At 40.3% G+C, this 12,457-nt stretch overlaps 1 protein-coding gene across 2 annotated transcripts in view; it reads right to left on the bottom strand.

Moving 5' to 3' along the window:
* OTULIN (OTU deubiquitinase with linear linkage specificity) overlaps positions 1-12,457 on the bottom strand; it is a 39,169-nt gene that overhangs the window by 4,500 nt on the left and 22,212 nt on the right. For both annotated transcript variants that reach the window (XM_075270974.1, XM_075270975.1), the window contains exons 6-8: positions 12,273-12,370; positions 8,568-8,711; positions 2,947-3,066 (exon numbers count right to left, since the gene is read on the bottom strand). In XM_075270974.1, the coding sequence (XP_075127075.1) occupies positions 2,947-3,066; positions 8,568-8,711; positions 12,273-12,370 (362 nt within the window). The remainder of the gene's footprint in view (positions 1-2,946; positions 3,067-8,567; positions 8,712-12,272; positions 12,371-12,457) is intronic.

Here is a 12,457-nt window from a genome sequence, read left to right as displayed (position 1 = left end):
TTTTCCCGCTAGCTGGTGGCGGAAAAAAGAAGCAACATAACCTATTTTGCCACGACTCGAGAGACACTCCTGTTTAGGCCCATTAATACGGACCTAATCAGGAGTGACAGAATGCCGATGTTGCATTAGCATCCCGTCGCGGCTAAACGCATGGAATGTTCAGAAAGTGGATAAGGTTTCCTCCAGCTTTTCCGCCGTGTGAATAAGTGTCTGTTTTTATGGCTTTTATGTGCAGCCAGAATGACACCTATTTTCTATGGATCACTAAGGTTCCAGGGACACCAAATTTAAATAGTTTTTGCAATGCAGATCTCAATTCCCAACATCGTTTTTAACAGCAAACAAAGGGCCATCATGATGATCCTCTGATAGCCTCATCTTTAAAAATGAATCCAAGATCATCTTAATAGCTCCAAGGGATCCTGAGGTATGGGGCTCTATAGTATTCTCCTCCCTCCTGCAGAATCTTGGAGCTTTGCTAAGGAGGAGGGGAAAGGAGCAGTGCTGTAGAGACAACAATAAATCATCATTGTCTGTGCAAAACCTGTATGTAACTCTGGCGGATAGATAATGGACTTCTGTGAGGTAAATAAGCCCCTCCCATCTGCATTCATTGTGTGAAGAGTGGCCCCTCTCTCTTCCACTCACTGTGATCCTTCTTTCATCTATGGAGACTAAACTACCCTAGTAACAGGGAGTGAACTATAAATTAGCTAAAACAAAGACAGGTAATGGCAGGAACTTTATAGAGGTTTTTTGGGTAAAAAGCAGAAAAATTGTTAATTAAAAAACATTGCATTTTGGTCTGGAATCACATGGTACGTAAAGGAGACCAAATCTCTAAAAATAAGTGACCATTTTGCAGAATTTTCTAGCAAAAATTGTATACTGCCCAAATCACTTACTTTGTAACATATACCTTATTGAATACCCTGGAGTGACTAACCCTCATTTGTGGATTTCTTGAACTAGTTCACATGTTCAGCACTACTGGTCAATGAAGAAGACACTATGGAGCCATAACATAAGTGTGCAAATGTGCAGAATACTAATCCACATAATATGTAATATTTTTATAACTTTTACAGCAAAGATGTGGTACCTGTAAGTAGTAGCCAAAGGCTAGATTATTTTAATAAAGGCAAATATCCAATACCACATTTCCAGTAGTACCTATTTCGGAGTTACAGAATGTAATTATTGTATTTATTTTTACATTTTAGACCATTTTTGTGCTTGAATGAAAAGCAATCCATTTGGCCTAAGTGTTCAGGCATGGATGACCCAGAGTACAGAAAGGGATACACTATATAAAGAAAATGTAAAAATACAATTTTTGATTTAGTATCTTTTGCTTCGAACATCTGACAAAAGGACCACAAAACAGTACAAATGGCAGCTGGCTACTGACATTACGGTGACATTTCAAAGCAGATTAGCAGAGCAATGTAAGATAAACCCAGATGTTCTTTTTGCTAAAATATCTTTACTGTTTAATGTAGGAATAGCATTAACATAAATCAAGAATCATCAAAAACACACTCTGCTCACACAGTGCTGCAGCTACAGAAAGGAGGTCACTAACAAAAAATTACTGGACGCTATATCAGTATCTGACAAAGGAAGTGCATGCTTCTGGTCTGAAGGAGGGCCAGAAGAATGGAGAAATGGTCCGATGAAAGATGGAAATAATGGCGGATACAAAAACATCCAGAGGCATCCTATTGACTATAATGGGGCCTATCAGGTGCCCATTTTTTTAAAGGACATTTCCAGACATAGCTGATCTTGCAGCACTTTTTTTTATTTGGCCATTGCTTACAGACATGCAGCAGACAAACACCTGGCATGGTTGTGAACATAGACTTAGATATTTAAATTGACAGGTGATGAATATTAGATTGATGTTTTTCCAACAAATCAGAAAGCCATTGCTGATCAGTCTCCTTAGTTACCATGACCAGGAGGACTTTGTAAATAGCCATTAGCACTAATATCAAAAATTACCAAAGCCACTAGAGGGTACATGGCTTTAGGGTCAGCTCAGACTGTCTCACATCCATGCACGGGCCCCTGAGCTTCCATGGGCTTGCAGACCCCAAGTCTCAACCAGTCTACAGATCCATATAATAAACTAGAAAAAGATTTTAACAAACTACCCGGGTTATAATTATATAGATACAACTGGGGGGCTGAGAAGACACACAGACACAGAGGCAGGCCATTCAGTATTCTCCTTCCCCAGCTCCACCTTCTGAATATCAAAGTGGGGATCCCCCTCCCACCAATCATGTCCTAGTGTCTAGCTCCTGCCTGAGGCCTGCAGCTGTGTGACCATATATCTCTGGCCCTAAGTTCAAGGCAAGAGCCAGGCAGCAGGTGAAATTATTTTTCTGGTGGGTCCAGGGTGCCATTTAACAAAAGACTGTATTTCACCAACGTATTGCAGATACAGGCTGTTACATCTGCTAGTGGATTTGACATCAATTCCAGCACCAGCAGTGCACTGAAGAAACGCCAACATCCCCTATAGTGAGAATTGGCCCAGCAAGGCAAAGTATACAGTCGTTTGGTCTGAAAATATATTGTATACATATCCATATGGCATAATGTTCAGCGTATTTTAAAAGGATGTCTATGTGGCCAGTATGTGTTTGTATACTGGTTTATTTTATTTTTTTTACATTTTTTGTTACACTATATTTAACAAGGTCAACAGGCAAGAGTTGTAAGCTGTAGTTCATGATATATACCAAGACTATGGAGTAAAACATGTAATGCTGCTGGTACCTGCATCAAAAGCATTAATATGGAAGATAAATAACCAACATAATGTAATAACTTTGTAACTGGTTGTCACCACTCTAGCAGAGTTCAGCTCAAGGCCTAAATGAATTAGTAAATGACTATAGGATTTTGTGCATTAAAAGCAAACAATAAGTCTACCTTTTTCTTAAGCAGCTCCAAGGACTCCTTCATCCACACCCAAAGTTTTTTGCTCCCATTTGAATGCCATAGTTTCCACTGCTTAATCCAGTCGTACTTTTTCACAAGCTTTTCAGGCAACTATGAATGAATTATAATAGAGAAAATAGAAGTTTTAAAATTGTCATTATTTTTCTAACCTGACTAATGAATAGAGGACTCATTTACAACTTCACAAACTTTAGTTCTTGCTGGGAAAGTAATACGCATTTTGGATCTTAAAAGGGGATGACCAGGATACTTTTTTTTTTTTCCTCTTTAAGCCACTACCGGACCACCCATTCGTTTTTAAACTTCCAGACAGAGGCTTCCTTGTTCATGCAGCTGCTGAAATAGGAAGCCGGCTGTAACTATAGCAGGAGCTCCCATAAAGAAGGCAGGGAAGGTTTATTACTGTCCCTGCCTTCCCAGTCGCTGTGTATACAGTGCTCAATGTGTGCTCTATACACATCCATGGGCACCGCTATGACGAGGCTCCTCTCTGATGGATCAGAGTCTGTTATAGCTGCTGGATAAGCGCTATAGTTATGGGAATGAGGCTGTGTTCCTCCTGCAACTGAGGCTAAAAGTACCAGCCCAAGTTACAGGGGAAATCAGCCCCCCCCCACCCAATCAATTAACCCATCAATAGCACTAAACTGACCCAGAAAATCCTTTTAACAAAAGTACCCTGTAAAGAAAGTCATGCATGGAAATTGTTATACCTGCTGGAAGATGGCAACACATAGAAATATTTTTTCAAAGCCATATATATATATATATATATATATATATATATATATATATATATATATATATATATATATATATATTTTAGGACCTGAAAATGTAACAGAAGCAAAGTAAATGTTATGATCGTACAAAAATAATAATGACAGGAAAATGTCTGTGGTGGTAAGAGATGAAGAGAATCAGCTTAAAACCAGCCATAGAGTGCTGAACCATACTATACATTCAGTTACAATATGGTCTTGTTTATGAACCTTGACACTTCTTAAAGCTAAAGCCAATCGGTACGAAGTACAGAGCTATAATACTATGTTACTGCTTAAGCAGGATAACCTTACAATTATTTTTCAAGGTTTTTCACATTAGTAAGAGCCAGATAGGAGACACAGTAGAAGTAGAGTGCATACTGCCATCTGCTGTCTTCTATAGGTATGGCAATTATTTTCAATGGCAGCTATTTTTTAATATGACCTCAGTACAATGAAGTTGTGAAGCAGCAATAAAGATAAAGATCTTGATATACACAGAAGGAAATGCAGATATCAGGAAACTTTCAACAATCTACTCCAGAGTAATAATGGCTTGTTGCACTTACTATATACAAGTTGTACAATGTAATGCCATTATAGAGCCAATAAACACAGTGTACCCAAACTATAAAACGCATCATTAACTCCACTTAGTTAAAAGTTTATTAAGCTGTGGATGATTATAAAAATAAGTCATTATAGAAACATTAACATTTTTTCTAAATATTGGTCTGAACCTGGACAACCCCTTTAAGGCTGGGGCCCCACGGGACGTAAACGCCGCGATTTGCCCGCAGCGGAGACACTGCGGGAAAAATCGCGGCGTTTTACAGTGCAAGCAAAGGGAATGGGATTCATCCTGTCCCTGTCGCTCCAGATGACCTCAGGAGAGGGAATATAACTTCACGTGCACAGTACTGTAAGCAGCCATTTTCTCGTGGCCTGTGGGCATGCGCAGTCTGCTCTGCCCAAGGCCTAGAAGTTACAATCCACCACCGGAAGAAGAGGCTGGATATCCTTTTTTCGTGAATTTATTTATATTGCCTTTGCCCAGAAGGCTATATCCTTGCATGGTGGTGTCTTATATATATAGACATTACATTGGAGCCTATGGCTGTGGACTGTTCAGTATTAGTGTGCCAAGGTTGCCAGTGTCTGTGTTGGGAGTTTTGGACAGTCAAGGGAGCTACGTTATCCAGGGTTCATAGAAGTATAATACAGATTTTAAACACAATTATTACTTTAGATTTTCACACTAGATTTCATACAGAATGATCCCCAGTGTTCTCTATATAGGAGATCAAGGGTATCACTTTCGCTATATCTCAGACTTTAAACTACTCCCACTCCCAACAGAGGGGTTGAATTTATTAAAGGGGTTTTCTAGGCACAAAATCTTTAGTTTTCATAAAAGTCTGTTAGTGTTAGTAATGGGTTAATAAGTACACCCATATACCTTCAGTGTTTAGAGGAATTTCTAGGTGTCTCTGGTTGCTGCAGGCATGCTCTGCAATTATTTACATGGTGTAACTTCCTGCTGTGTAGCTTTCTGTGTAGCTTCTACACTAGTTCCCTCTCACTCAGCCCCCCTCCTCTCTCACTCCGCTATACCCCCCCTCCCTGTCTCACTAGCTAAACTATCCCACCTACTACTAGCCCCTCCCCCTGTCTCACTAGCCTAGCTATCCCGCCCATTACTAGCCCCTCCGTCTCCCCAGCTAACCTATTCCAGGCACTACTAGCAGAGTCGAAGAGGGGAGGAGCCATTGCCGGACACAGGAAGGCTTGTTAAATATTAATGGGGATGGGAGTGATGGTGATGTTGTTTTCCGGGGATATGGTTAATTATGGATTTGTTTTAATTGAAGTAAATTAGAAGTTAGAAGGGGAAGAGTGTTTAGTTTAGGGGTTAAATTCTTAGTTTATCCTGGACAACCCCTTTAAGACTAATGTTATCTACTCACTCCACCCTCTTTTATAAAAAGTGGTTAGTAGGGAGCAGAAAGAATAAAGTGGCACATATTGGCTTGGTACCAAAGGTGCACCACAGCACAGTACACCAGTTCGAGATCTTCAGTTTTATCACAGTTTATCTGGCGGCATGTGAATCTGAGGATTTGTACGGATGTAGAGCATAAGGTTCAGAACCGGAGATACAACCGGTTACCCCAACCTTGGCGTAATAATCTGCACAGGAATTTGCAAGAGTTGGCGTATGGATTTTCTGTGCTGATTTCATGTGGGTTTTCCATATCAAAACCTGCATCACACACGTAGCTTCTAACATAATATTCATATAGCAAAAAGGACTAGTCTATATCGTTGAGCTTTAGGAGTTGTTTACATGATAACCTTAAAAGCGAATGGGACTTCAGTACATGAGCACAGAAAATCACAATTGACAAACAGAACTACACAAATAAATGGTAGACAGTGAAAAGTAAAAAAAATAAATAAATAAAAAAAATTGTGGGCTAAATGCTTGGAATTGTTGGGCTGAATGGACAAAGAAAGGGTCCTCTGCTGTAGGGCATTCTAGTTGTTCTATCTTTTTTATCTTTGTAGTGTTAACATCTTCAGATTTCTATTGTTAATGACAATATGTAACTATGAAGACCAAGTTCATATCTGCTCCAGGTGAACAGAAGAATGGAAAAATGGACCACAAAATAGAGGACATGGACGGAGCCCGCAGGACCCCTTTGACTATCATGATGTCTGTTGGGTGTCAGGTTTGGTCACTTTTTCATCCCGTGATTTAAGAAGAGATCTGCGCCTGAAACACGTGAACTTAGCCCAAACGAAACATATGAAATATTGGTGAAGGAATACCAAATTTACTCACTCTAGACCAGGGGTCCCAAACTTGCGGCCCATGGGTCAACTGCGGCCTCAGGACAATAGTTTGCAGCCCCCGCGCAGCTCCCTGCATGTCCCTTTAGTGTTTTACTTAAACATTCCTCCGATCACTCCCCCGCTCTTATAACAGCAATAGAAAGTGATGGGTGATCGGTGGAAAGCTAGTACTACTGAAGTTTAAAACTCAAGGACCTGTGTGTGACGTCAGATGTCACGTGACTAGGGAGGCGTGTCTTAGTGTGCCGGCCGGAAGATGAAGAGATGTAGTACTGAAAGAAATGTGAGATGCAGAGTGGAGTGTGTGTGTGTCAGTAACCTAGGGGCAGAGATGGAGGGGGGAACACATGAAACTGGAGCCACAGATGGAAGGGGAACATGAAACTGGGGGCAGAGATGAGGTGGGGACATGAAAATGGGGGCAGATGAAGGGGGGATATGAAACTGGCGAAGATGGAGGGATGATATGAAACTGGGGACAGATGGAGGGGGGACACAAAATGGGGAAAATGAAGGGGGATATCAAACTGGGGGAGAAATGGTGGAGGGAGATGAAACTGGAGGTAAATGAAGGGGAGCACTTAAACTGGGCACAACTGGAGGAGGCAGTAAACTGTGGGAGTAGCTGAAGGGGGACCTGTCTGCCTCTAGTTGTCCCCAGTTTATTGTCATCGTCCAGCTACCTCTACGGTTTAATGTCTGCTTCTAGCCTCCCGAGTTTAATGTCCCCCTCTAGTTGCCCCCAGTTTAATTTCCCACTTCAGCTGCCATTAATTTATTGCCCCCCTCCAACTACCCCCACTGTTTTATGTCCCCCTCCAGCTGCCCAAGTTTCACGTCCCCTCTAGTTTCCCCCAGTTTAAACTGGGGCACCAGGAGAGGGACTTAACACTGTGGGACAGTTGGGACGGAACATTATAAGGTGGGGATATATAATGTATGGGTGACTGTAGGAGGATTATACTGTGTGGGTGCACATGAAAAATGAATAAGAATGGGCTGAGACATCATAAAATTGGGCAGAGATAAATTTGTTGCGGCGAGTATAGCTTGTGGAAAACCTGATGTGGCCCAGACTCTACCTTCAGCGGCCCCCACCTAAATTGAGTTTGAGACCTCTGCTCTAGACCAATGCTTCTCTAACTATGAGGTGTGGTTCAGTTTGCTCAGGCGCAGACCTGTAAACAGGGTTATGACATGTAAATGGTGTGTGACGTGTTACATATACCACTGGAGCAAGTATGCATATATTTGAAACAGTACTCTATTCTGTATCGCATTATTGTGTGAGCTTGGAGCCACTGGAGAACTGTTATAAATCACATTTGCTTTGAGCAAAATAGTTCATTCATTTTATACCACTGTTAATGCTGTATGGCATTTTGTAGACAAATTTAATTCATCTGAGTGTTGTGGCATAAGGGTTCACCAATGGCCTGAGCATCGCTGTAAATTAACTGGTGAGGCCCGAGTTACAGTATGCAAAGCTCTGCTGTAATCCAAAGATCATATGACCAAACTTTTATACAAAGGCACTACATTGCAGATACGCAGCTTTTTTTGTTTGAAGATTTTTCTGTAGTTTGAGCCAAAGCCAGGGGTGGATTGGACAGAAGTGGTTCCTATAAGTGTTGCTTCCACAACATGGGGCCTACCCCCAAAAGGTGTTTTCCCAAATCTAAGATATTGATCGCCTATCCTTACTATAGATCATCAATGTTAGATCAGTTCAGCTGTTTGAAACTTTTCTCAACAACCCCAGGGAGCAAAGACTTACATAGGCATGCTGATAGTTTATTTTCCCTAATTCTCCTTATAGTCATTTTAACGTTCTAGGGACATAGCAATGCAAGTGATCTTCTGACAGCACTAACAGGCCCAGCTAAACCAGCCTCAACAAATCAGAGATTCACTGTATGTTTCTGCCAAACAAAGGATTACCCAATGTTAAAACATTTCAATACATACTTGAGGAAGGTCTTCATCAGCCAACCACTGTGGGAGCTTTGTAGTCTGACTAAGGCACTGGAATAAGGTGGCTCTTAAGGCACAATAATTGTCTCCCCTGACACGTCTTATGGAACCAAAACAGTTAGACACTTGTACATAACCCTGAAAAAAAAAAAAAGTCATATTAAATTAAGTACTGCACAACAAAATAACATGCTCCCAAATACAAGACTAAGCAAAAGACTACAGAAACGAAGAGCCCAAATCTTCTTGGCTTTAAAAGGTTTTGAAGACATTGTTGATTCATTGTAAAGCAACATAGTAATAGCCTGTAAACCGGCATAAAGCAAAAGCAGTATTTGGACATTAAAGGCCATGTCCACCTTCACTGCCAAAAAATGAGGCAGCTTTAGAAATAGGACTTTCAAAATGGACTATAACTATAGCAGTACTGTATTTTATATAAACTTTATATGCTTATTTGTATATATTATGGCACCCCTTTAATGCAGGATACTATATTTTTGTTATCCAACTCGTAACCCATGCAACAATCTTAGAATCTCTTGATCAGGCATCAGCATGATTTCTTGAGAGGAGGTTGAAGGTTTATCATAGATCATCCCTTACCCCCAGTAACAAACAATTTTACATAAGTCCCCCCCTCCTCTCTTCCCCCCCCCCTAATATTTTCTGTCTTCTACCCGGAGATTTTGTGCCTTAACTTTCAATTCCCTGTATTTTGTTTTAGGTTACAATAAGCGGATTGTATAAATGACCAATTCATCAGGATACTCGATTTGATATGTGTATTTTGTTGTTCTGTATAATTGCTGTATTCTTTTTCTTGGACTCAGAATGTAATATTGTTTAATGCTTTTCGACTACAAGTTTAGACTGTGGATTTTTGTTCTCAATTACTTTTCTGATATTGTTTTCTAGTTGTACTTGTAAAAAAATGTGTAAAAATTTAATAAAATAAGACTTAAAAAAAAAAAACCAAAAAAAAACCAATTTTACATAAGTACATCTGAGTATAAGAAACTTAAACTGAACCGATGATTGAAATTAGTCCGCCCATCTCGGAACCCCTTTGTGGCAAATTTCCTTCAAGCCAAGTATGGTGCTAACTTCATGAAGGATCTTTGGCTCTCTCGCTCGGATCGAGCATGTATTAAACTTGATAGCCCTCTACTAATGGCACCATCGAAGACCTGGGGTCGTTTGGCCCCAAAGCTAGCCCCCTTTCCTTCAGTTATGATGCTTTCCTCCCTGATCCCTTACTCTTTGACTGAGTCCCCTGATATTATCACGGACCATTGGATGAGACTAGACAAGACTCCACTTAGAAACTTAACCGACCACTCACCTCCCCTAAAAAGTGAGCAGATTAGTTTCCTTCTGAAAAAACATATCACTGACTTACACCAAGCTCATTTCAATAGGATATATATCCAGTTTAAGACCCAACACATCACTCGCCCCTTCTTGTACTGAATTTGAACAATAGCATCCCCTCTACCAAAATTGAGAAAGAACTCGAAGTTACACCGGCTGTATGTAGCGGGAGGAGAATCTTACTGTCCGGGTTACATTTTGTCCTGGGAAAAAGAATTGATTATCTCTCTGTCAGACGAGAAGAAATCCATTTTAACCTCCTCGCATGGTTTCTACTCATGTGTACGAATTCAGGAAAACCATTTTAAACTACTATCCAGGTGGTACAAAACCCCTGAGTTCCTGTTCACGCATAAGTTGGCCCCCTCAAAGGCCTGTTGTCGTTGCCTAGAAGGGGTAGAATCTCTACTGCACATATGGTGGTCATGTCCCAAATTGGCCCCTTTCTAGTCGGAAGTTGATCTGGTCTTATGCACTATAGTTGGCGCTTCATTTAAGCTTACCCCTGCTCAGGTCACATTAGGCTTACTGGGTAACTACGAGAAATCTATCAAGAAAAATTTAGTGGCTCATATGATCTCTGTTGCCTATTTACTAATTCCGCTCAAGTGGCTGCAACCTGACCCCCCCCCCCCCCTCAATATCTGATTGGTTCTCAAAGATTAATGAAATATGTAGATTTGAGGAACTCACGAGCTGGTGTTCCCACTCTAGGGAAAAATAACTAAAAATCTGGTCCCCATGGTTACACTACAAACACCAGAGTTCTTGCTAATTCACTTAACAGACCTTATTGCTCCTGATTATCCTCATCTCATTGTACTGCTGTATACTTGCACTTGTCTTCCTCCCCTCACTTCCCTTGGTTTTTCTCTCCCCTCTTCCCCTGTTTTTGTTAGTTTGTGTGTTATAAAAATTCTACCCGTTGTGGGAGAAGTTCACAACCTCACCCTTTGAAGTTATCTTATTCTTAAGATGCCTATACTGTATTGACTTTCTGTAACTGCTCCCTATAAAGAATTGATAGAAAAAAAAAAATTATATATGATTTCTTCTCGGCTTTTTGGAGTTACTATCTACAATTTTGTCTACGAGTAGAGGAGGGGGGAGAAGAGACTGCTAGACGAAACACTGAAATAACTACTCCTCTCTTACACTCTTTACACAATGCTCTTTGTAGATAATGGGCTACCAGTGCACAGAATGAGGCAATAAATCAACTAACAGTCTTTGGTCTTTCCCCATGTTCAAAGGTTTTAGTATCTCAATTTTTCACCTCAATGCATCTCAAACTTTGTACACAATGACTCCTTGAGGGTGAACTTTTCCACACCAACAGGGAGAAATATCAATGTTCCCATGAGGTGAATAAATCTTTGCACTTTATTGCAGCAGAGAGGATAAAGGCTATTTTCAGAGCCATCCTTATTTCAGGCTGGAGCCCAACGAGTTATAAGCATGCTTTCTTGCTGCAGGACGATACATGGTGCCTTAGCCTCAAGTGGTTATTAGACAAATGATTCTATTTGTGGAGGATGGACTGAGCAGATGCCTCCCTTAATAGTTATTTTGAGATACAGGAAAATTTCATATCTGTACATCCCCAACACATACAAGCAGACATCAAGGTTTGGTTTTTAATTTAAGTCACAGTACCAGGGGGAGGTACCTTCAAAGTGACTATTGCCTTGGCTGTTTGTTTTGCTCATGACTCCCCTGGAGAATGTACTGTGGTGGTCCGTGCAGCCCATCTACCCCATATGATTCTTACTAGCAGATTTTTGGGCAGTAGCAAGACCATGGTGTAGCAGTCATTTTAGTGAGAAAAGATCTATTTTTTATACTTATTGTGAGTGTATTAAAACCCTTTAACTCTAATGAGGGTGTATGGTGTTACACTATATGAGGATTCTGTTTTGGCAGAGGTGAAACTAATCTAGAACATTAATTGGTAATGTTCTTGAAGACAAACTGTTCCTGTAACTGTATTTGAAATTTGAGCAGCAGTACTATAGGTATACACTATTTCACAATAGGGCTTAGTTGTTTTTCCATATCATACCTACTTGTTCCGCTTTATATCCAGGAGATTGACATTCTGTCTTTTTATACTAGTAGAATATTTTGTTTTGAGAACAGGGGAGCAACTTCCTGTTCTCATTGTAACTTTGTAGACTGTCATTTTGTTGTTGTCCCCAAATTATTTTTTCTCCCACCCCGATTCCCTATTGATTTAGTGGTACCTTACATTGTCAGTCCTGGTCTAATATAGCACTTGCAAACAAATGAACAATGATGCAGAAACGAATTGTAAACATATTATACCTCTTTCATTCTCCTTGCTACTGTTGTTTTTCCTCTCCATTCCCTTTGGCAATATTCTATAATGTCAACTTCCGGACCCACGCCTAGTTTAAGATCATCTAAGACATTAAAATATTTTTAACATTAGTAATAAATCCCTGTGGAAAATGTGACAATATAATTACACAAATGAATAAGTCTTAATT

This window comes from Leptodactylus fuscus, chromosome 4 (genome assembly GCF_031893055.1).
Source record: "Leptodactylus fuscus isolate aLepFus1 chromosome 4, aLepFus1.hap2, whole genome shotgun sequence".
In the NCBI taxonomy this organism is placed as follows: Eukaryota; Metazoa; Chordata; class Amphibia; order Anura; family Leptodactylidae; genus Leptodactylus; species Leptodactylus fuscus.
This window is presented reverse-complemented; position numbering and strand designations above follow the sequence as displayed.